At 39.2% G+C, this 22862-nt stretch overlaps 1 protein-coding gene, 1 long non-coding RNA gene and 1 pseudogene across 21 annotated transcripts in view; 1 reads left to right on the plus strand and 2 right to left on the minus strand.

The window, feature by feature from the left end:
* SPIDR (scaffold protein involved in DNA repair) overlaps nt 1-22862 on the plus strand; it is a 491719-nt gene that overhangs the window by 330292 nt on the left and 138565 nt on the right. For all 20 annotated transcript variants that reach the window (XR_010127196.1, XR_010127198.1, XR_010127197.1 and 17 more), the window contains 2 exons: nt 17838-18033; nt 20978-21243. Coding sequence is in view for 17 of the 20 variants with exons in the window: in XM_054498098.2 (XP_054354073.1) it covers nt 17838-18033; nt 20978-21243 (462 nt within the window). In the remaining 3 variants the exon portion in view is untranslated. The remainder of the gene's footprint in view (nt 1-17837; nt 18034-20977; nt 21244-22862) is intronic.
* LOC129042299 (ubiquitin-conjugating enzyme E2 N-like) lies at nt 14019-15046 on the minus strand (annotated as a pseudogene).
* The window catches only part of LOC129042302 (uncharacterized), a 74573-nt gene continuing 70617 nt past the window's right edge, over nt 18907-22862 (minus strand). Inside the window, exon 3 of the long non-coding RNA XR_008504103.1 lies at nt 18907-19078. This is a non-coding gene — a long non-coding RNA (uncharacterized LOC129042302). The remainder of the gene's footprint in view (nt 19079-22862) is intronic.

Genomic DNA, 22862 nt, shown 5'->3' on the forward strand with positions numbered 1-22862 from the left:
GGAGATATAAGGCTGTAAGATAAAGATTTATGGTTGGCCTGGGAAGAGTGGTGCTGGCAAGAGTGGGAATGTATTTAGATTTGTATTCAGGAGATGCTTTGTAACTCAGGGTTGGAATGATAACTTAAAGACTAATCATAACTGATACTAAGGTATTCGGTTTTCTTTCAAGACTACACTATGCACTTCACTTGTTAATACATACATTTGAATCTCATTATAAAGGTTGCTACCTGTAATTTTCAAAAAACATAATCAGCCGGGTGCGGTGGCTCACGCTTGTAATCCCAGCACTTTGGGAGGACGAGGTGGGCAGATCACGAGGTCAGGAGATTGAGATCATCCTGGCTAACACGGTGAAACCCTGTCTCTACTAAAAATACAAAAAATTAGCCAGACGTGGTGGCGGGCGCCTGTAATCCCAGCTACTCAGGAGGCTGAGGCAGGAGAATGGCATGAACCTGGGAGGCGGAGCTTGCAATGAGCAGAGATGGCGCCATTGCACTCCAGCCTGGGCAGCAGAGCGAGACTCCATCTCAAAAAAAAAAAAACATAATCAAATAGAACAAGTACAATTCTTTACCCAGAAATCATATGTATGGAAACTCAGCCATAGCATTGTGCTACTACTGACCTAGTAACAAGGTGCTTCAATGAAGCCAAGTGTCTGAAACTTGTTACTTTTGAGTGCTAGACTCATAAACCAAACCCTGTAGACAGATCCTACTGCCATAGTATGAATCTAAATTAGAAAAAAATACATTTATTTACTATACTGTTCCCTTTCACACACGAATAAATCATATAAAATATGGTCTGTTCCTCAGTGTTGTATTTATTCTGAGAAAAGGGGAATTAGACAAGTATACTCGGGGAATTTTAAAGTAGCACATACACTCATAAATGCCAGTCTTTTATAGTCAATATTTTTATCAGTTTCTCAGTTATATGTAACTGTCTGACTTGGGTAGGAAGGTAGAGAAACACATTTGAATGAAGTCTTGTCAAATAAGAAGCTGAAAATAAAAGGAATATGAGGTTTAAACTTTTTATTTCTGAAATTATCTTTATGCTCCAGTTTAGAGTCATTTTCTAAGACTTGTATTTTTAAAGTTTTATTAGAGTAAATCTGATTTTTGGTGAGGAGGAGTGGTGTCCAGTCACTAAATGGCTGGGAAGGTGGGCAGAATATTTTGCTATTTTAACAAATCCATTAGTAGCAAGCACTATTGACATTGCCTTGTCACTGAGTCATATTTCATGCTGGTGTACTGATGCAGGTGTCCAAAGTCACAAACAGAGGTGGTGTCAAAGCCTGAAAGTTAGCACTGAAAGTCACTGAGATATCGTAGCCCTTTTCAAATCCAGTCAGTCAAAAAGAATTCACTGAGTAACTAGAATGTGATTTATTGTCTGTCTTGAGAACCAGAATTATGATAACTCCACAGAATTTTCTGCATTGATGGAAATGTTCTGTTTTTTGTGCTGTCCACTATGGTAGTCACTAGCCACACTGAATACCAGAAATATGGGTCATGCAACCCAGGAACTGCATTTTAAAATTATTTTATTTCATTTTACTTTGTTTCATTTAAATATGATTAGCTACATGGCCCAGTGGCTACCTTACTGGCCCACACAATGTAGAAGGTGGCTTTCAAGGTTCTGTCACCACAGGGACCCTTGTACAGTAAATATAAATCTTTCCACAGTAACTTGCCAAACTGCCTGACACTTGATAACTGTCAACAGAGAGAGAAGCATAGTTTCCTCTACCCCACCATCCCCACCCCCCACCCAATTTCATGCCTTCATGTGAGCCCCATCTAATCGTGTGCCTGGCTAGCCAACTGCCCCGTCAGTTTGCGTCCCTTCCCTTTCTCATACGTTGGTTCCTCCAAGGTGGATTGTGACAGGATCTTCCTTACCCATATCCAAGTAGGGAGTCCTGTCCTCCCTCCTGGGAGATGGGCTGGTATCTTGGAAAGAGAACAGACTGGCTTTGAAGCCAGTTGGTTTGTATTACAGCCCTGTCATGGACTAGGACTAGTGGTATACAATTAATTGGTTGTTGTTTAACCTCCTCCGAAGATTGGAATAGTCATGTTTAACCCTGTGGGGTTGTTGTGAAGAGGACTAAGAGCATAGCAAGTGAAGTAAAGCCATCAGACTCTAACCAGCTATTATGGGTAGCAAAGAAGGCTCAGTGCAAATGTGTATATGAGCAGGTGATGGAAAAGTGATATCCACTGATAATGATTGTGATTCTTTTTAATATTTAGGAGGGTAAAGATAATAGGTTTTGAGTAAGTAACACTAAATAACCCTAGTTTTTGCTAAACAATAAGCAACAACTAATTTGAAACTGCTGAAGGTATAATTCACAGTAGTGACAGCAGCAGTGCTGACATCCTTCCCACTGAGCCCTTGCACGTGGGAAGCTCTTCTAGGAACTCTACATCAATTCATTAATTTCATTTTCACAAGAAATCTGTGTAGTGCTTACATCTACTCTGAATACTCCCACTTTATAAAAACCGAGTCACAAAGACATTAAATTTGTCCACAGTCACACAGCTTGTAAGTGGCAAAGCCAGGATTTAATTCCAGAGTTTTTAGGTCAGAAACCTATACGTCCTCTCCTTCCTCCCATGTCATCGTGTGCTGTGCATTAGATTCTCACGTGCTTGGTCACTTGTCACCCAGCGTTTTTATTCTAAGCCTTTATTTTAAATTTATGCCATTCTTAGATGCCTACATTAAAACACATGGGACTCAGTTGTCACAAGGTCTGGTTTATCTGTTTAAAATGTACTCTCATGCCTTCCTCTATTCCCTGTAAATGTGAATGTGTGTATATCCATTAATTTAGTAAACATCTGTTGAGTCCCTTACACACGTCAGATACTGTGAAGTACCTAATAAAAAAGAAAGGTAAAAAAAAGAAACAGCTGTCGTATTCTAGAAGTTCAGTTTTTAGTTGTAGAGGCAGACCCTTGAACATGACAGTGTGGAAAGCACCATCCAAGCACAGAGAAAAGGGCAACTTTTCCCGGGAAACTGGAAGAAGGAATGACATTCATTCCAAAATCATTGATTTTCCAGGCACTGGTGAACCACCCACCCTTCTCTCACAGAGGCAACATTCTAGAAGGGACTTAATTAACATGAAGAAGTCCATCTTCTGTCTCCCGTGTAGAAGGCCATATTCTTTTTGTTGCAGCTCCGGTAACTTACTGTGTTTTGTTGTTTCCTGGTATATGTCTCTCTATGAACTTGAAGCCCTCTCAGTTAGGCCCCACCCAGAGATCCTAGTTTATTTTTTATTTTCAGTAAATCCAGTGAAAAACCCAGTCATTTTCATTTTCAAAGTGATTTTAACTCATAGTCTAAATTGAAAAATAATGTTTTCCTAAGTAGGTATTAGTAAGTTTGCAAAGCTAGAATTAAACCTGAGGGCTTTCTTTGATTCCGCAGTTATAAGTGGGGTCATGTTTTTGAGTAAAAGGCTGGGTTTTCTCCCCCAAATTAATGAGTTAATTAAAAAATGTACGCCTGTAGCATGATCGCCACAGTATCTCTCCCTGTATAAGGTGCTCCAGCATAGTAGCCCTGCTGGACAGACAGAAGATGCATCCACCATCCAGCTTCAGCCTTTGGCCAGTGGGTCCCAGAGTTGAAACTGAATTGTAAACGACAATATCCCAAGCATGCCTTCCATGAAGAGAAAAATGTAGATTATATTTTCTGACAACTTCAGTTCTCAACCTATCCCCCTTTAGATAGCTAACCATTAAAAGAGGGAAGGAAAAAAGGGAGGGGAAAGAAGGAAGAAAAAAAATTCTATTTGCCTTTGTTTTCTTTCTGTTACTGCATTAATACCTATTAATCCACTAATCCTCTTTGCCACTCTCCACAGACGAAAACACGTTCTTCCTCGACAGTAAACAAGCAAATTGATCCTAATTTATGATTTGAAATAAATACTGTGACCGCGCATGGTGGCTCACTCCTGTAATCCCAGCACTTTGAGAGGCTGAGGCAGGTGGATCACCTGAGGTCAGGAGTTCGAGACCAGCCTGGCCAACATGGTGAAACCCCATCTCTACTAAAAATACAAAAATTAGCGAGGCGTGGTGGCGGGCGCCTGTAATCCCAGCTACTCTGGAGTCTGAAGCAGGAGAATTGCTTGTACCTGGGAGGCATAGGTTGCGGTGAGCCCCGAGATTGCACCACTGCACTCCAGCCTGGGTGACAAGAGTGGGACTCCATCTCAAAAAAAAACTGCTTGTTTTTTAAGGTAGTTATAGTAATCTACATGTTAGTTACATTGTCCCTATCTACATATTCAGTGTAAAATGCATTCTTGATTTAATTTGTTGCTAAGCACAGAAAAAAATTAAGAAAACCTAACTAGTAGGAAAGTAAAAGTAAACATCTCCCGTGAAACTGGGAATTCCTAAAACAAGTTGCTAGGAGGGTATTTCACACGTTGACAGTGCTGATAGTGATAGAAAATGAAAAGATATTTCACATGGTTTTCCTTCTTTGGTCTTTTGGTCTCAATTACTTTTTCTTAAGTCTATTAAATTGTTTCCTGTTTAATTGAGTTCCATGTATATAACATTCTCAGGTGAGAAGTGGGAATAGTTCTTAATGCAAAGCGTGTGTTTGGGCAGCCATTTCTGAGATGTAATCAGAAAACATTTTGACACATTGTCATTTTTATTGATCATACAATATTCTCTATTTTTTAAAAAAAGCAGCCAGGTGTGGTGACACATTCCTGTAATCCCAACACTTTCGGAGGCAGAGTCTGCAGGGTCACTTGTTGCCTGGGCAACATAGCAAGATTCCATCTCTATAAAACAACAACAACAAATTATATGTATACACACACACACACACACACACACACACACACACACACGTATATTTTTAAAAGCTTTCCACTTAGACTTCACTGAAGACTGTTATGTCTAGTTTTTTTGTGTGTGGTTTATTTGTGTGTGTAACTGTTCCACATTTTAGCCTGTCCTACCACTATGGCCACCAACTTCTCAAGTATGCTCTGAGAATTTACTGGAAAGTAAATGCATATCCTCAAAAGTTTCTTGTAAGGAAGCAACCCTGTCTCTACTAAAAATACAAAAAAAAAAAAAATTAGCCAGGCATGGTGGCGGGCGCCTGTAGTCCCAGCTACTCGGGAGGCTGAGACAGGAGAATGGCGTGAACCCAGGAGGCGGAGCGTGCAGTGAGCCGAGATCGCGCCACTGCACTCCAGCCTGGGTGACAAAGCGAGACTCCATCTCAAAAAAAAAAAAAAAAAAAAGTATCAGTGGGAGTCCAACATCATGATAATGTTCATTGGTAGTGTTGGGTATATGTGTGACTTATCACGTGAGATTTAACACCTTAGGTTTGTTTTTAGTTTCAGTTCAATCTTCACAAAAGCTAAACATGCTAAATGTTCAGTCTCAATCTATACATGCTATATCAACGTGCTTTTTGTTTGTCATATAACATTTGTAACAATGAGATCTGTAGAGAGATTGTAAAGGCCACACCACGTAGTGTTGGATTGATTGCAGCATAAAAAGAAATGGAAAGTTCATGCTATCTAGATAGATAGCACTGGTACTATAGATATGAATGTTTAAAAGATGTGATTTCCTCTGCCTGCTAATAAAGGAAAACAGAACATGAATTTTTTCTGCAGAAACTCAATGATGTGATAGTGTGGCATGCTGATTACATTGACTCCAACATGCAGTCCTTGTCCCTGGGCAGTGCCCATGTGCTCCCTTCCTCTGCCTTCACACACCCACAACACACTTTGTCCTGCCTCTCCTGGGAAGCCTCCTAGCAGCTCCCAGAGGGGCCGCCCTTGGAGCATCACATTCGAGTCACAACCTTTTCCTTTACGGTGAAACTATCCTCTTAGCAGCCTTGTTGTCCTGGACTGGATTCCCAGTCCCCTGCACCGTGTCCGCTATGTCACAGGTGGTCATTAAAGGGAGAGTGGAATGAACCAAATGGACCTGGAGATGGATTTTAAGATCTTTCCCATATCCATTTGCCTCACAAATCTATTTGATTTGTGCTATTATATGACTTGATTTCCCAGATCATATGGATCATATCATATTTAATCACGTTATATTTGTGACTAAAATTTCAGGCTTTTCACATTATGCTGAATCATACTTTAAACCTCATTCAGATTCCCTAATTCAGAAACTATGATCTTTTGGATCTAGTTAGATTAATGCTACCTGTGTAGTTATCTTTGGGGGATAAAGGAGACTTGTGAGTATATGAGAAGAATGGACAAGATTTCAAATGTATGTTTACCTTAAATTAGAGAATTAAGTATTTTCAATAACATTTCTGCAGAAACAGGTAATATGCTAATCAAAACTTGCTTGTATCTGTTTAAGAGGCTTACTGTATTTTCTCTATCCTAAGGACCATCATTTTGTTACTTAATGAGGTTTAAAGCAGCAAACTAAATTTCCTTATGAATAATTTCTGTTCTAGACTAATTCAATTTGAGTAACTTGAGTTGGGAAGAATGGCCTTAACACCTTGAATTGGGCAGAACATACATAGTTCTAATATTGGTATGTTTATCTGCAAACTAGGAGGTTCTAAATACACACATATACTTTACCTACTACTTCCTTCTTAGCTATTAAAATAGTATTACCTTATCATATCTTTAAAAAATTAACTTGAGAGAATCAAAAAGCTAGAAGTTTATAACACCTTTCATCCATCTGACAGTGTGCATCAGATCTGTAGTCAGCCCCAGACAGTGCCAGACACTGCACCCACCGTACCTTTTTATTTTCCTGTGGCTTTCTCTGCCTTTCCCCCTCCTGCTCCCTCTGCCCCTGCCCTTCCTTTCTGTCTTTCTCACAACTTTTTTCCTTATCTCTGGGTTACCATACCTATAGGCTATTGGCTTAAAATAATACTATGTCAAGTTTGTATTGAAAAAATTATGTGGAAATTTATTAGGTATTAGATACTAAGAAAAAAATGTATCTGGATTAGGATAAATGACAATTAGAGAATGAGACTCTACCTCTTGAAAAGAAATCATGGGAGTGTAAGCTTTACGTATAATTAATCATATGCTCTCTGTGTTAGGCAAGTCGAGCCCAGAACATAGTACATGAAGTTAAAAATAAGCATTTTATCTTCTATCAGGGAAATTTGAGTACTAGAAATTTTACATAAAGCCAAAACTTAAGTTTGTGTAACTAGTACTGATAATTGGACAGAAATTAGATACTGACCATTGTTAATTGGTGTTTTTTCTTAATATATGGAAGTCTTAAAGACTGGAAAACTCATGAACATAAAATGACCAGTGGGATGATTGAGAGGAATGTTGTTTTAGATGGATTAATGTTATACAATGTCTATTTTTTTATTAAATGTTTTATTTTTAGATAATTGTAGATTTACATTTAGTTGTACAAAATAATACAGACAGATCAACTTCCTTCTTTCTTTTTTCCCTACCCCCACCCCACAACCTAAACCCCTGGCAACCACTGTCTTATTTTCTGTTGCTTATAACAGAATACCTGAAACTGGGTAACTTATACAGAAGAGGAATTTATTTCTTACAGTTATGGAGCCTGAATTTATTTCTTACACTTATGGAGGTCGAGGGGTTGCATCTGGTGAGGGCCTTCTTGCTGGTGGAGACTCTGCAGAGTCTTGAGATGGCACCACCGTTACATGAGAAGAGAGCTGACCATGCTAGCTCAGGTCTCTCTACCTCTTGTAAAACCACCAATCCCACTCCCATGATAACCCATTAGTCCATTAATTCATGAGTGGATTAATCCATTCATGAGAGCAGAGCCCTCATGACCCAGTCATCTCTTTAAGGCCCCACATCTTAATACTGCCACATTGGAGATTAAGCTTCAACAAGAGTTTTGGAGGAGCACATATTCAAACCATAGCAACCAAAATATACTCTCCACTTCTTTGGGTATTGGCTTTTTTCACTTAGCATCATTCTCTGGAAATTAATCCAAGTCATTGTCTGTATCAATAGTCTGTTTCTTTTTATTGCTGAATAGTATTCCATGATATGGATTTAACCTTTTGTTTAACCATTCACCCATTGATAGACATTTAGGTTGTTGCCAGTTTGGGACTATTATTAATAAAGCTGCTAACATTCATATGTAGGTCTTCATATGAACATAAGTTTTCATTTCTCTGAGATAAATGCCCAGGAGTACAAATGCCAGGTTGTTTGGTAGTTGCGTGCTTAGTTTTTTTTTTTTTTTTTCCAAAAGAAAAAAACTGCCAAACTTTTCCAGCGTAGTTACACAATTTTACATTTCTGCCAGCAGTATATGAGCAATGTAGTTTCTCCACATCCTTCCCAGCATTCATTGTTGATATTATGTTTTGTTTTAGCCATTTTGCCTCACTGTGGTTTTAATGTGCATTTTCTTAATGGCTAATGATGTAGAACATCTCTCCTTGTGCTAACATGCCATTTATATAGCTTTTCAATGAAATGTCTGTTCATGCCTGTTGTATGTTTCTTAATTGGATTGCTCATTTTTTATACTGTGTAGTTTTCAGAATTCTCTATATGTTCTAAATACTAGTCTTTTCTTGGGTGTGGGTTTGAAATTGAAATGATTTTCCCTATGTCTCTAGCTTGTCTTTCCATCCTCCAAAGGGGGTCTTTCTCAGAGCAAAAGTTTTCAGTTTTGATAAGTTCTAGTTTATCAAGTTTTTTTTTTGTTTGTTTACTTGTTTTTGAGAGGGAGTCTCGCTCTGTCGCCCAGGCTGGAGTGCAGTGGCAAGACCTCAGCTCACTGCAAACTCCGCCTCCTGCGTTCAAACAATTTTCCTGCCTCAGCCTCCCGAGCAGCTGGAACTACAGGCACATGCCACCACACCTGGCTAATTTTTGTATTTTTAGTAGAGACGGGGGTTTCACCATGTTGGCCAGGCTGGTCTCGAACTCCTGATCTCAGGTGATCCGCCAGCCTTGGCCTCCCAAAGTGCTGGGATTACAGGCATGAGCCACTGCGCTCGGCCTCAAGTTCATTTTAAACAGATCAAATTTTTTATCTTAAGTCTAAGTACTCTTTCCCTTGTCCTAGATCCTAAAGATTTTCTCTTAAATTTTTCCCTAACATTTTTCTAGTTTTATAGTTTACATTTATATTCATCATCAATTTTGAGTTAAATGGTATATAAGTTGTGAGAATGAGGTTAAAGCTTATATTTTTCTGCCTATGATTATCCAAAATCTATCCTTCCTTAATTGAATTGCCTTGGCACTTTTGTCAAAAATCAGTTGGTAGGCTGCGCACAGGGGCCTATTTCTGGGAGGCAGAGACGAGCAGATTACTTGAGGTCAGGACTTCAAGGCCAGTCTGGCCAACATGGAGAAACCCCATCTCTACCAAAAAAATACAAAAAAATTAGCGGGGCATGGTGGCGCACCTGCAGCCCCAGCTACCCGGGAGGCTGTGGTAGGAGAATCACTTGAACCTGGGAGGCAGACGGAGGTTGCTGTGAGCCGAGATGTTGCCATTGCACTCCAGCCTGGGCGACAGAGCAAGACCCTGCCTCAAAAAAAAAAAAAAATCAACTGGTGCTGAGCATGGTGGTGCACACATCTGTGGTCCCATCTACTCAGGAAGCTAAAGCAGGAAGATCACCTGATCCCAGGAGTTTGAGGCTGGCCTGGGCAACATAGTGAGACCCTATCTCTAAACCAAAAACAAACAAAAATCACACTGTGGAGATCAATTTTAAAAAAAAAATCAGTTGGGTGTATTTGTGTAGTATATTTCTGGGTTCTTCTGTTTCATTGATCTATGTGTCTATCCCTTCAATAACACCATATGATACTGATTATTATAGTTATATAATAAGTCTTTAAATTAGGGAAAGTGATCTCCTTTACTTCATTCTTTTTCAAAATTGTTTTAGCTATGTTAGTTCCTTTGCCTTTCCTTGCAACTTTTAAAATCAGCATACACATATACATATACATATATATATATATACAGCATGTACATATATATATACAGCATATACATATATATATATATGTACCTGCAAACAAAAATCATGCTGGAATTGATGGGAATTTCTTTAAGCCTATAGATCCATTTGGGGAGTTCCTTGATTTTGGCATCTTTATGATTTTGAGTTTTTCAATCCATAAATGCGTCTCCCATTTGTTAAGATCTTTGATTTATTTTATCAGTGTTTTGTAGCTTCAACATGTAAGTCATTATATGTTTTGTGAGATTCACACTGACATGGGTTATTTTGGTCTTTTTTTTTTTTTTAGTTTTACAATTTTAAATGGTATGTTTTTCCCATTTTGGTGTCCATTAATTCATTGATAATATGTAGAAATACACCTAATTTTTGTATGTGTTGGTTTCTTCAACCTTGCTTAATAGTTCTAGGAGTTATTGTAGATTCCTTGCCATTTCCTGTATAAGCAATTATGTCACCTGCAAATAAGGACGTTTTTATTTCTTCTTGTTAATCTGTATGCCTTTCCCCACCTATCTTGTCTTATTGCACTAGCTAGAACTTCTGGTACTATGTTGAATCAAAGTTGTGAGAGAGGAAATTTTTGCCTTGTTTTCCATCTTAGGTGGCAAGCATCTACTCTTTCATCATTAATTTTAATGCTAGCTGTGGGATTTCTGTTGATAATTCTTTATTAAGCTGAGGAAGTTATCTTTCTAATTTTCAGAGGTTTTTTAAAATTATTATTAAGGATGGACGTTGAATTATGTCAAGTGATTTTTCCACATTGCTAATGTAATCATCTGATTTTTCTCCTTCAGCCTTCAACTTGGTGAAGGTGATTTTCAAATACCAAACAAGGCCATCTTGCCTGCAATTAACACCACTTGGTCATATTGCATAACTTCTTTTATATGTTGCTAACTTCTATTTGCTAACATACTGTGAAATACTTTTGTATCTATGTTATTGAGGTATATTGGTTTATAGTTTGTTTTTTTTTGTTTTTTTTTTTTTTTTGTACTGTCTTTGGTTTTAGTATCAGAGTAATACTTGCTTTATAAAAGGGATTGGAAGTGTTTCCTCCTCTTCTGTTTTCTGGAAGACAGTGTGTAGAATTGGTGCTAGTTCTTCTTTTCCCATTTGTTAGAATTCTCCAGTGAAAATATCTGGACCTGGAGATACCACTTTTGGGATTTTTAAAATTACAAATTTGGCCGGGCATGGTGGCTCACACCTATAATCCCAGCACTTTGGGAGGCCAAGGGTGGCGGATCACTAAGTCAGCGGTTTGAGACCAGCCTGGCCAGCATGGTGAAACCCCTATCTCTATTAAAAATGCAAAAAATTAGCCAGGCATGGTGGCGCGCGCCTGTAGTCCCAGCTACTCGGGAGGCTGAGGCAAGAGAATTGCTTGAACCCAGCAGGCAGAGGAGGTTGCAGTGAACCGAGATAACACCACTGCACTCCAGCCTGGGCAACAGAGTGTGACTCCATCTCAAAACAAAAAAATAAAATTACATATTTATTTTCCTTGATAGTTATAGGCTATTCAAATAATCTGTTTCATATTGCATGAGTTGTGGTAGTTATTTTTGTTTCTTTTTGAGAAATTTGTCCATTTCATCTAAGTTGTGAGAATGTATGTATGTAGACTTGTCCATTGTACTTTACCTAGCCTTGTGATGTGTACAGGGTCTGTAGTGACAGCCTCCATCTTATTCTTGATATTGGTAATTTGTATCTTCTCCCTTTTTTCATTTTTTAGTCAATTCATTGATCTTTTCAAATGACTCTATTGCATTGTTTTTTTCTCTGTAGTTTTTCTGTTCAATTTTATTTAGTTCTGCTCTTTAATTATTTCCAGCTGGGTACGGTGACTCACCCCTGTAATCCAGCACTTTGAGAGACTGGGGTGGGTGGATCACCTGAGGTCAGGAGTTTGAGACCATCCTGACCAACATGGTGAATGCAGCCTGGTCTCTACTTTAAAAATATAAAAATTAGCCAGGCCTGGTGGTGGGCACCTGTAATCCCAGCTACTCAGGAGGCTGAGGCAGGAGAATTGCTTGAACCCGGGTAGCAGAGATTGCAGTGAACCGAGATTGTGCCAGTGCACTCCAGCCTAGGCGACAGAGCAAGACTGTCTCAAAAAAAAAAAAAAAAAAAAAAATATTTCTTTTCACTTTCTCTGAGTTTATTTTGCTCTAGGTTTATTTTTTCTAGGTTTTTGAGGTAAGAATTTGATTTGAGACTTTTTTCTTTTTTAATGTAAGCTTTAAGTTCTGTAAAATGTCCTCTCAGTATCACTTCAGCTGTTTCTCACAAGTTTTGGTGAGTTAAATTTGTATTTTCATTTAGTTCAGTGTTTGTTTTTATGTTTTCATTGAGACTTCCTCTTTGACCCTTGGATTATTTAGAAATATGTTGTTCAATTTCAAAGTGTTTGGAGAATTTCATGTTATCATTCTGTTACTGATTTTTAGTTTGATTCTACTGTGATTAGAGAATATATTCTATATGATTTCAGTTCTTTTAAATTTGTTTAGATGTGTCTTATGGCACATGCATTTTGTGGGCACCTGAAAAAAATATGTATTCTGCTGTTGTTTGGTGGTGTGGAGTATTCTATAATGTCAACTAGAACCTGTTTATTGATGGTGGTGGTGTGCTCTTCTGTATTCTTTCTGACATTCTCTCTAGTTCTATCAAATGTTGAGGCAGAGATGTTGATGTCTGCAATTCTAATTGTGGATTTATCTATTCTTTGAGCTTTATCAGTTTTTGCTCATGTATTTTGAATCTATGTTGTTTGTTGCAGATACATTTAGGATTGCTATGTCTTCTTGGTGGATTGATCTTTGTGTCATTATGTAATGTGCCTTTCTATATTTGGAGTTTTCTGTGCTCTGAAATCTACTTCATCTGATATTAATATAGCACTCCCACTATATTTTAATCAATGTTTACATGATGTATCTTTTTCCATTTTTTACTTTCATCCTACCTATATATTTGAAGTGAGTTTCTTGTAGACAGCATATAGATGGATCATAAATTTACTCTGCCAATCTCTGTCTTTTAATTGGTTTATTTAGACCATTTATCCTCAGTGTAATTATTGATACATTAGGACTTAAATGTACCTTTTTACTTTTTGTTTTCTTTGTTCTCTGTTTTTTTTTTTGTTTGTTTTATTTTTCCTGGTTTCATATGGGTTACTTGAACATTAATTTTTTTTAGAATTTTATTTATAATGTTTTGGTGTGTATCTCTTTTTATAGATATTTTATTGCTTGCTCTGAGTATTACATATATGTAACTTAGCACAGTCTACTGGGTCAAAATTTTACCAGTTTCCTTGAAGTATAGAAACCATACCTCTCTTTATATACCCTTTCCCTCCCTATTTATTTATTTATCTATTTATTTACTTACTTTTAGAGTAACAAAAAATATTTTACTAAAATATAAGATTTGCAGAAGTTTCCAGACAAGCCATACAAAATGGTTACAAGCTTTTTTTGAAGGGGGGAATCTACATTTGACAGCAGTGTTATTAGTGAGGGCTGTGATGTTTGTTTAGTGTTCCCATTTTGGTTCAAACAATCAAGCTTGTCCATCTACAGCATCTAAATAAAGTTAGACTTGGCTAGAGAGCATATTCTAAAGACTTGGTTAGCTGCTTTTAACCGATGCTATTAGATCACCAAAAAAGGGGGAAAGGAGCCCATAAAATTAAACTACCTCCCCCCTCAAAAAAAATAAAATAAAATAAAGAAAAACACCCACACCCCTGCAGCTAACCTGACAACTACCTTCATTCACAGTGCTTTATACTTAAACCAGGATGGGGGAAATGAATAAAACCGGGGAGGGGGGGGGGGCACTGCTTTTAAACGTTTCACAACAATCCAGATGATACTTCTAGCTTCTGCTCATGCTTTATGACAGTGAATCAGGACAAGACATAGATTTGCTAATGTGCTTTTAATCACCAAAGGACTGAAGATGTCTGGGCTTTTTTATTCGGTAATGTTTCTAAGACTGTGTCCATTAAATGCAAACAAAAAGGAGGAAGTCTTGACAGAACAGGAGAAGTGATGCACACTTGATGATCGGATCAATTTAAATATTATTCATGGCATATAGCCTAGTTCATGCTCTAGCTGTTTCTATGGCTTGGGCTTTGTTGGTGTTCCACTGCTCCGCTACATCATTTGCTAATGGATCATCTGGATTGGGAGCGCATAACAAGGCCTGGATCGATAGCAGAACTGTGCGGATCTGCAGTGCTGGGGACCACTTATCTTTCAAAATATCTAAACATATTCTTCCCAACTTGTCTACACTAGGATGATAAATTTTGGTCATGAAACGTAGTTTAGGGGCTGCCATTGAGTATTCTTCTGGAAGGAATAGTTCAAGTTTAAAAGTCCCTCCCTCAAAGGGGGAAGGAATCCTGAGGGCCAGCAATGACCACGTGAAAATAACAGGCGTTGCTCTCATCTGGTTCTGCTTTGATGCCAGGAACTGGTTCTGCCAGCAAACGCTGGGTTTCCTTGATGATCCTGCAGGGCAGCCCCGCCATCTTATCAGAACCTGAGTTCGGCCTCTGGTCTCGTCTCCGGCTCCGCTCGCCTCACGCACGAGTAGAAGTCTTCCCTCCCTATTTATAATATGATTGTCTTTAATGTTTTATCTGCATACATTTAGAACCACCTCAGACAATGTTATAATTTTTATTACAATTAAATTTAGAAAACTCAGGAGTAGGAAAACCTCTTGTATTTACCTGTATTATTTTATCTATAGCCTTCCATTTCTATTTCTTTCTTCCCACAGGTCCTTGGTTCTGTTGGGGGTTTTTTGTTTGTTTGTTTTTTGAAGAGGAGTTTTGCTCTTGTTGCCTGGGTTGGAGTGCAATGGTGTGATCTTGACTCACTACAACCTCCACCTCCCGGGTTCAAGCGATTCTCCTGCCTCAGCCTCCCGAGTGGCTGGGATTACAGCCATGCCCCACCATGCCCAGCTAATTATGTATTTTTAGTAGAGACAGGGTTTCTTCATGTTGGTCAGGCTGGTCTCGAACTCCTGACCTCAGGTGATCCGCCCTCCTCAGCCTCCCAAAGCACTGGGATTACAGGCATGAGCCACCATGCCCAGCCAGGTTTGTTTTTTTTTTAAAGTCTGTTTTCCCTATATTATTTATATTGGGTAATTTTTATTATTTTTATCTTCAAGTTTATTGATTCTTTTCTCTTTCTCCTCCCTTCTGCTGTTGAACCTATTCTTTTATTTTCACTATTTTTTTTGGTTCTGAAACTTCCATTTTTAAGAAATATTTATTCTGTTTATTTGCTGAGACTGTTTTTTTTTCATTTATCTCAAGTGCATCAAGATTGCTTATTAAAGCTTTTTAAAATGGCTGCTTTAGAATCTTTGCCAGATAATTCTAACCTTTATATTATCTCAATATTGACATCTATTAATTGTCTTTATTCATTCAAGTTGAGATTTTTCATGGTTCTTAGTATAACAAGTGATTTTTGATAGAAACATGGACATTTGGAGTATTATGTTTTAAGACTCCAGATCTTATTTAAACCTCTTTTAGGTAGCTTCATCTGACACTGCTCTGATAGGAGAAAGTGAGGAGTGGAGTGGGTTGTTACTACCAGGTGGAGAGGGAAGTCCAGGTTCCTCAGTTGACAGTTGAGAGAGGGAGAGACTCCTTGTTCCTGCTGGGCAGGGGTTTGAGTTCCAGCTCCCTGCTAAGCCTCTGCTGACACCACCCTGGCTGGGAGGGCCAGGGAAGCCTTGTTGCTGTTCCTCACATGCCTTCTGCTGAGGGGTAGGAGGGAAGGGTGGACTCAGCACCACTGAGCAGTGGTGAAAATCCTGATTCTCTGCCACGCTTCCTCTGGCACCACCCCAGAGGAGCAGGGAGTGGTGCTTAGTTACTACTGTCAGGAGGAGGTGAAGTCCAGGCCCCCAGGTAGTCTCTCCACTGTCACAATGAGGGGAGTACTCGTTGCAGGCCTGTGGGAGATGAAAGTCCTCCAGGCATGGTGGCTCACGCCTGTAATCCCAGCACTTTGGGAGGCCGAGGCGGGCAAATCACCTGAGGTCAGGAGTTTGAGACCAGCCTGGTCACCATGATGAAACCCAGTCTCTACAAAAAAAAAAAGAAAAGAATTAGCTGGACATGATGGTGGGTGCCTGTAGTCCCAGCTATTCGGGAGGCTGAGGTGGGAGAGTCGCTTGAACTTGAGAGGCAGAGGTTGCAGTGAGCTGAGATCGTGCCCCCAGCTGGGCAACAGAGCAAGACTCCATCTCAAAAAAAAGAAAAAAGAAAAGTCAGCTCCTTGGCCCACCTTCTCTGATATCCCAGCTGAGATATTGGGGTGCTCTCGTTACAGCCCAATGAGGGAGGAAGTCCAGGTCCTCACCTGGCCTGTGCTAGCATGCATAGGGACAAGTCATAGGTTTTTCATGATGTTTACCTGGAGTAGAGCATTTACCATCTAAGTTTTCTGCATTTCTAGGCTGCCCCTTCCTTGGTGCTTGGTTAAAGAGAGCAGGCTTTGGTAGAGCTTTTTGTCAGCACGTGTTGCTGTTTCTGGGTTGCTGGCTCCTTCAACTCAAAACCTGAGATATAAGAGGCAAAAAGAAAACCCAGGGCTGGGCACAGTGGCTCACACCTCCAATCCTAGCACTTTGGGAGGCCAAGGTGGGTGGATCACTTGAAGTCAGGAGTTTGAGACCAACCTGGCCAACATGGCAAAACCTTCTCTCTACTAAAAAACTAAAAAAATTAACTGGGCATGGTGATTCATGCCTGTTATTCCAGCTACTCAGGAGGCTGAGGCACGAGAATTGTTTGAATCCGGGAGGTAGAGGTTTCAGTGAGCTGAGATCATGCCACTGCACTCCAGCCTGGGTGACAGAGCCGAGACCATGTCTCAAAAAAAGAAAAAGAAAAGAAAAAGAAAACCCAGGAACTTGTCACTGCCTCATTCCTGAAGTCCTGAGTTCTCTAGGTTTTAGCCTGTCTGCCTCTTCTCTCCACCTCTCGGTGTCTTCTTATGTGTACTTTACATATATTGTCAGGCATTTTAGTTGTACTTAATGAGAGGAATAGGGGAAAGTGTGATACTGTATCCTCCCAGAATCAGAAGTCCCAAATTTTTCTTAATATTAAGCAGCGCCATGTTTAAAGGAATAGGCATTAAAGTGTTTTCTCTTGTCCAAGGACTGAGAAGAACCAGGAGAATTTTGTCTGCTCTATTTCCTGACTCCTTTTCTATTAATACTTAAATGTGAGGTATTCAGCAACTATAGTCAGTTTGATAGCAAAGGTGGATGCTCCTTTGGCATTTAATGGTATGTTCTTTGAAAGATTAGAGCTATCAAAATGTCTGAAGGTTTTATTTGTACATTTTATTTCATTGTTTGGGCACTTTTTTGAGGCTGTTGACAGTTTTTGTTTATCCTCTGTATTTCCCCCTGAGGGGTCTTGAGGCCGTACTGGGAGGGCACAAGGGAGCCCAAGCCCAGGGACTTAGCCTTCTTCCATCCCTTCCTGACACAGGGCTTTCACTAGAACAGTGAAGTCAGACTACTGGCGGCCATGCTGGAGCCTGAAGGACAGCTGTGCCTCTGTGGGTGGTCTTGGCTCTAGCTGTCCATAGCAGGCGAGTCATTGCTCTTTGCATTCCTGATTTAGCAAGAATATGAGGGGATCCCAATATTGCAAAGAAACTGTTGCATGTCTTTCTCTTTTCCAGGCAAAAACTGATTATTCCAAATGGAAGTTGCCCTGTTATTCTGAATACTTACTTTTGTGAGAAAGTTGTTGCCAAAGAAGATTCAGAAAAAACTTGTGAAGTGTACTGTCCGGACATACCCCTTCCAAAAAGAAGCATCTCTTTGGCCCAGATGTTTGTAATTAAGGGTCTAACAAATAATTCACCTGAAATCCAGGTAAACTCCTATTGGCTTAAAGGTTTTATGCTTGTAATAATGTTAGTGACTGGATTTGGAAGGGCTTCAGTGTAAGTGAAGATGTTTGCCTTTTGTCTCCCTCCAAAAACCCCACCACAAGTATGTATGCTGCATGAACTTACTGTTATGCCTGAATATATTATAGTTCAGTTCAGCATTTAGTGGTGCTCTTTTTACAGTATTTCATCTTTCTAATTATGTATCTTTAATCTTTATTCTAATTTATTAAAATAGAGTCATGCATCACTTAACAGGGATATGGTCTGAGAAATTTGTCATTAGGTGATTTTGTCATTGTGTGACCATCATAGAGTGCACTTACACAAACCTAGATGGTCCAGCCTACTACACACCTAGGGTATATGGTATGGCTGATTGCTCCTAGGCTACAAACCTGCACGGTGGTAAGTACTTGTGTATGTAAACGTATCTAAACATAGAAAAAGGATAGTAAAAATACAGTCCAAAAGATAAAAAATAGTGCACCTGTATAGGGCATTTACCATAAATGGAGCCTGTAGAACTGGAAGTTGCTCTGGGTGAGTCAGTGAGTGAGTGGGGAGTGAATGTGAAGACCTCGGACACTACTGTAGACTTTATAAACCCTGAACACTTGCACTACACTAAATTAAATTTTTTTCTTCCATAATAAGTTAACCTTAATTTACTGTAACTTTCTAACTTTATAAACTTTAAATTTTTCATTAACTTTTTTACTCTTTTATAGCAACACTTAAGTTACAACACAAATACATTGTACAGCTATACAAAAATATTTTTTCTTTATATCCTTTTTTGTATTTTTATTTTTATTATTATTTTTTTACTTTTAAAACTTTTTTTGTTGTAAACTAAAACACAAACATACACAATAGCCTAGATCTTCACAGGGTCAGGACCATCAATATCACCATCTTCCACCTCCACATCTTGTCCCACTGGAATGTGTTGAGGGACAGTAACATGCATGAAGCTGTCATCTCCTTGGATAACAATGCCTTCTTCTGGATACCTTCTGAAGGACCTAAGGATGTTTTACAGATAACTTGTTTTTTAAGAAGTAGAATACTTTAAAATAACAATAAAAAGTATAGTACAGTAAATACATATGCCAGTAACATTGTTTATTATTATCAAATATTAGATACTGTACATAACAGGATATGCTAGACTTTTATGCAACTGGCAACACACTACTTTTTTTTTTTATACTTTAAGTTTTAGGGTACATGTGCACAACATGCAGGTTTGTTACATATGCATACATGTTCCATGTTGATGTGCTGCACCCATTAACTCGTCATTTAACATTAGGTATATCTCCTAATGCTATCCCTCCCCCCTCCCCCCACCCCACAACAGGCCCCGGTGTGTGATGTTCCCCTTCCTGTGTCCATGGGCAACACACTGCTTTTGTTTACACCAGCATCACCACAAACATGTGAATACATCACTAGGCAACGGGAATTTTTCATCTCCATCATAGTTCTATGAGACCACGGTCAAACATGCTGTCCATTGTTGACAGAAGCATCATTATACAGTGCATGCTGGTATTTGACAACGTTCATTTTCTCTATTCTTGTAATGTCTAAGAATTTTTAAAGCCCTCCTTTATTTATTTAAGAAATCATATTTTGCTTTTTCACAATTTCTATTATCCCTTGGGATAAAAAGAACTGCATAAGCTTGAGTTTATATGCTGGAGTTGTTTTTTGGAATTTTACTGATCCTAAGCCATGATCATGTGCCAAGATGAATTTAGGGAACCACTAAAATTTACTTGCTGTGGGCATGAATGGCCCCTGGGACCACCCTAAGCACTGAATATTCGTGTGGCTCCCAGTGCACTGGCCTCAAGGTCTCTGGGTTATATAAGTTGTCGCTGAACAGAATGCTTCCTGAGACTGACAGATCAAGGGAGGAAGAATACGAAAGAAAAGTAGACAAACTTTCAGCCTCTTTTGTACGAGCCAGTCAAGCAAAATCTCCTTTGACTATCAAAAGAAGTATCTGGAGAGGATTACGCAAAAAGGAAGACTCTAGAATCAATTTAATTATAACAGATTAAAAATATGGCCCAGAGCACATTACTGTTTTAACATATAGTTTTAAACAGCTATGTAATATTAATCCCATGAGATTCATTTTTGTCCTATGACAGTGATAATGAAACTACTTGTAGCATAATGGTTAAACGTGTGAACTTTGGAACCAGATGAGCTGGTTCAAATCCTGCCTCAGCCACTTCCTGCTGGGTCATCTTGGGCAAGATCTGTGGTTTCTGTGTCTCAGTTTTCTTATCTGTAAAATGGAGGTGTGATATTATCTATCTTCTTGGGTGGTTGTGTGAGGGTAAGCATGTTTAATATGTAAATTTAAAAGCCTGGAATCTAGGAAGCACTCTAGAAGTGTTGTTGTTTTATTATGACAGCTGATACTACGTAAGGGGTTGTTGGGAGAATATGTGAGCATGTAAAATGCTCAGCCTAGGAGATTGCACATACAAGAACTTAATAAAATGAAGCATTTGTATTATCCCTAGTCATTCTTTTATCTTCATTTTTAGTTTGTTCTGTTGGAATTCTTACCTCAAAAGAGAAAAATTTATTGAATTATCATGAATTATTTTATTAGCAGAACTTTCTGTGTGTTTTCAAAGACCTGCCTAGTATAGCAAACATCCTGCTGTGGTCCTTGTTCTTTCACTCACCTTCAGCCTGCAGTCTTAGCCACCTGGCAGGCCCAGAGCCCCACGCCACAAGTTCCTTTGTTTTCATCTTCTTCATCACTTCAGTGTAGTGCAGATCCACTGGGTGGCTGCTTAAGGATGTCATTATTTGGTGTGCAGCATGTTGCTTGTTGTTAGCCGAACTGAAACTTTGTGAGTCTTGAAACTGTTCCCTTTATGTGTCTTGGCCAGGTTGTGTGTAGTGGTGTAGCCACTACAGGGACAGCCACTACAGGGACAGCCTGGACCCACAGGCACAAAGAAGCAAAACAGCGCATCCCAACTGGCACTCCCCTGAGGGATTCTCTCCTGGATGTGGTGGAAAGCCAGGGAGCTGCCTCGTGGCCAGGAACTGGAGTCCGAGTGGTAGTGCAAAGAGTGTATTCTCTTCCCAGCAGAGACAGCACCAGGGGTCAGCAGGGGGCCAGCTCAGGACACACAGACCCAGCTGGAACTCGGTGAGTGCCAAGATGCTGGTGTGGGGCAGGGTGAAGAGTCACTTAGACAGAGTGCTCTAGAAAGTGGAGCCTCTTCCCAGAGCACGTTCTTAGCTGCATTCACCATATACGTGAGCTGTTTTTGTTTTTCCTTGCATCAAAATTTGGGATACATGGTATGATGAAGGATTTTATTTATCTATTTAATTTTAAAGTCCTATTAAAAATTAAATTTGCTGCATTTTCTTTTACCTTTAATTGTTTGTGTTCTTGAAAGTAATACAAATGCAAGAAATATTGGTATTGTTCTGGAAAAGCCAAGACATGTAGTTGTCATACCTCAAAAGACCATTTGCAACATCCAGTTTTATATGTCTTGAAAACCTGAGTAAATAATGGCAATTGGTAAACCTGCAGCTTTCAGAGAGTGCTGTATCAAACCATTTGCATTAGTACTGCCTAATACAACTTTCTGCAATGATGTAAATGTTGTCTGTCTGCACCATCCAATGCAGTTAAGTGCAGACAAATGTAGTAGAAGTGATGTTGTCTCTACTCAGATTTAGGCCCTTCCTGGTGTTGGTTCTTACAGATTGCTGTAGATGCATGATTGACAGAGAGGTTTGTTTGTTTACATCAGAGCCTCAGCATCGCCTTTTTTCTTTTTGCAACCTCTACCTCTGGAGTTCAAGAGATTCTCGTGCCCAGGTAGCTGGGATTACAGGCTTGCACCACCATGCCTGGCTAATTTTTGTGTTTTTAGTAGAGACAAGGTTTTGTTATGTTGGCCAGGCTGGTTTCAAACTCCTGGCCTCAAGTGATGCACCCGCCTCGACCTCTCAAAGTGCTGGTATTACTGGTGTGAGCCACCACGCCCAGTCTGGCATAGCCTTTTGAAGTTATCTCTGGCAATGATAATTGCCCTCAAAGAAGTAAGATGGATTTCCAACAGAATAAAAATTAAAAGTATAGATGCTGCTTCATCAGTTTGATTTTGTTTAACTATTAATAAGAAAACACGTACTGAAGAAATAGTAATTAACAATCATCCTGGCCGGGCATGGTTGTTCACACCTATAATCCCAGCACTTTGGGAGGAGCCCTAGGCAGGCAGGTCACTTGAGCCCAGGAGTTTGAGACCAGCCTGGGCAAGGCAAGATGGCAAGACCCCATCTCTAATATAAAGATAATGCAATCATCCTATCATTATGCTGCCTTCTGATGCCAGAGAGAGAAACAGGATACCTACACTCCTGTGTAAATTATGAATCATCTTCAAGTGGAGGCACTTTATTTAAAATACTATGAATTTCAGAAAGTCGTCTTGAGGTCTAGAGTTGGAGAATGTTTCTTTTGGAATTACAGAAAAAAAAGATTCTTTTTTGGAATATGTATGTTTGTAAAATTCATTAAATCAGTTTTAAGGTCTTTATCATGGCTTGTAGATGTAGACCAGTCTTGTACCCTTTGCCCTAAATCTGTGGTAAATTCATATAGAATTTTCCAAGACAGTTACACATCAGACACAGGTTTTTGTTTGGTGTTTTTTGTTTTGCTTGGCCTTTTTAATGACACATATCCAATGTTAGGTTTTGAAGAAGGGAATACTAGTTACCTTGGCAATGAGGAACTTGGTAGAG

Source organism: Pongo pygmaeus, chromosome 7, assembly GCF_028885625.2.
Source record: "Pongo pygmaeus isolate AG05252 chromosome 7, NHGRI_mPonPyg2-v2.0_pri, whole genome shotgun sequence".
Lineage (NCBI taxonomy): Eukaryota > Metazoa > Chordata > Mammalia > Primates > Hominidae > Pongo > Pongo pygmaeus.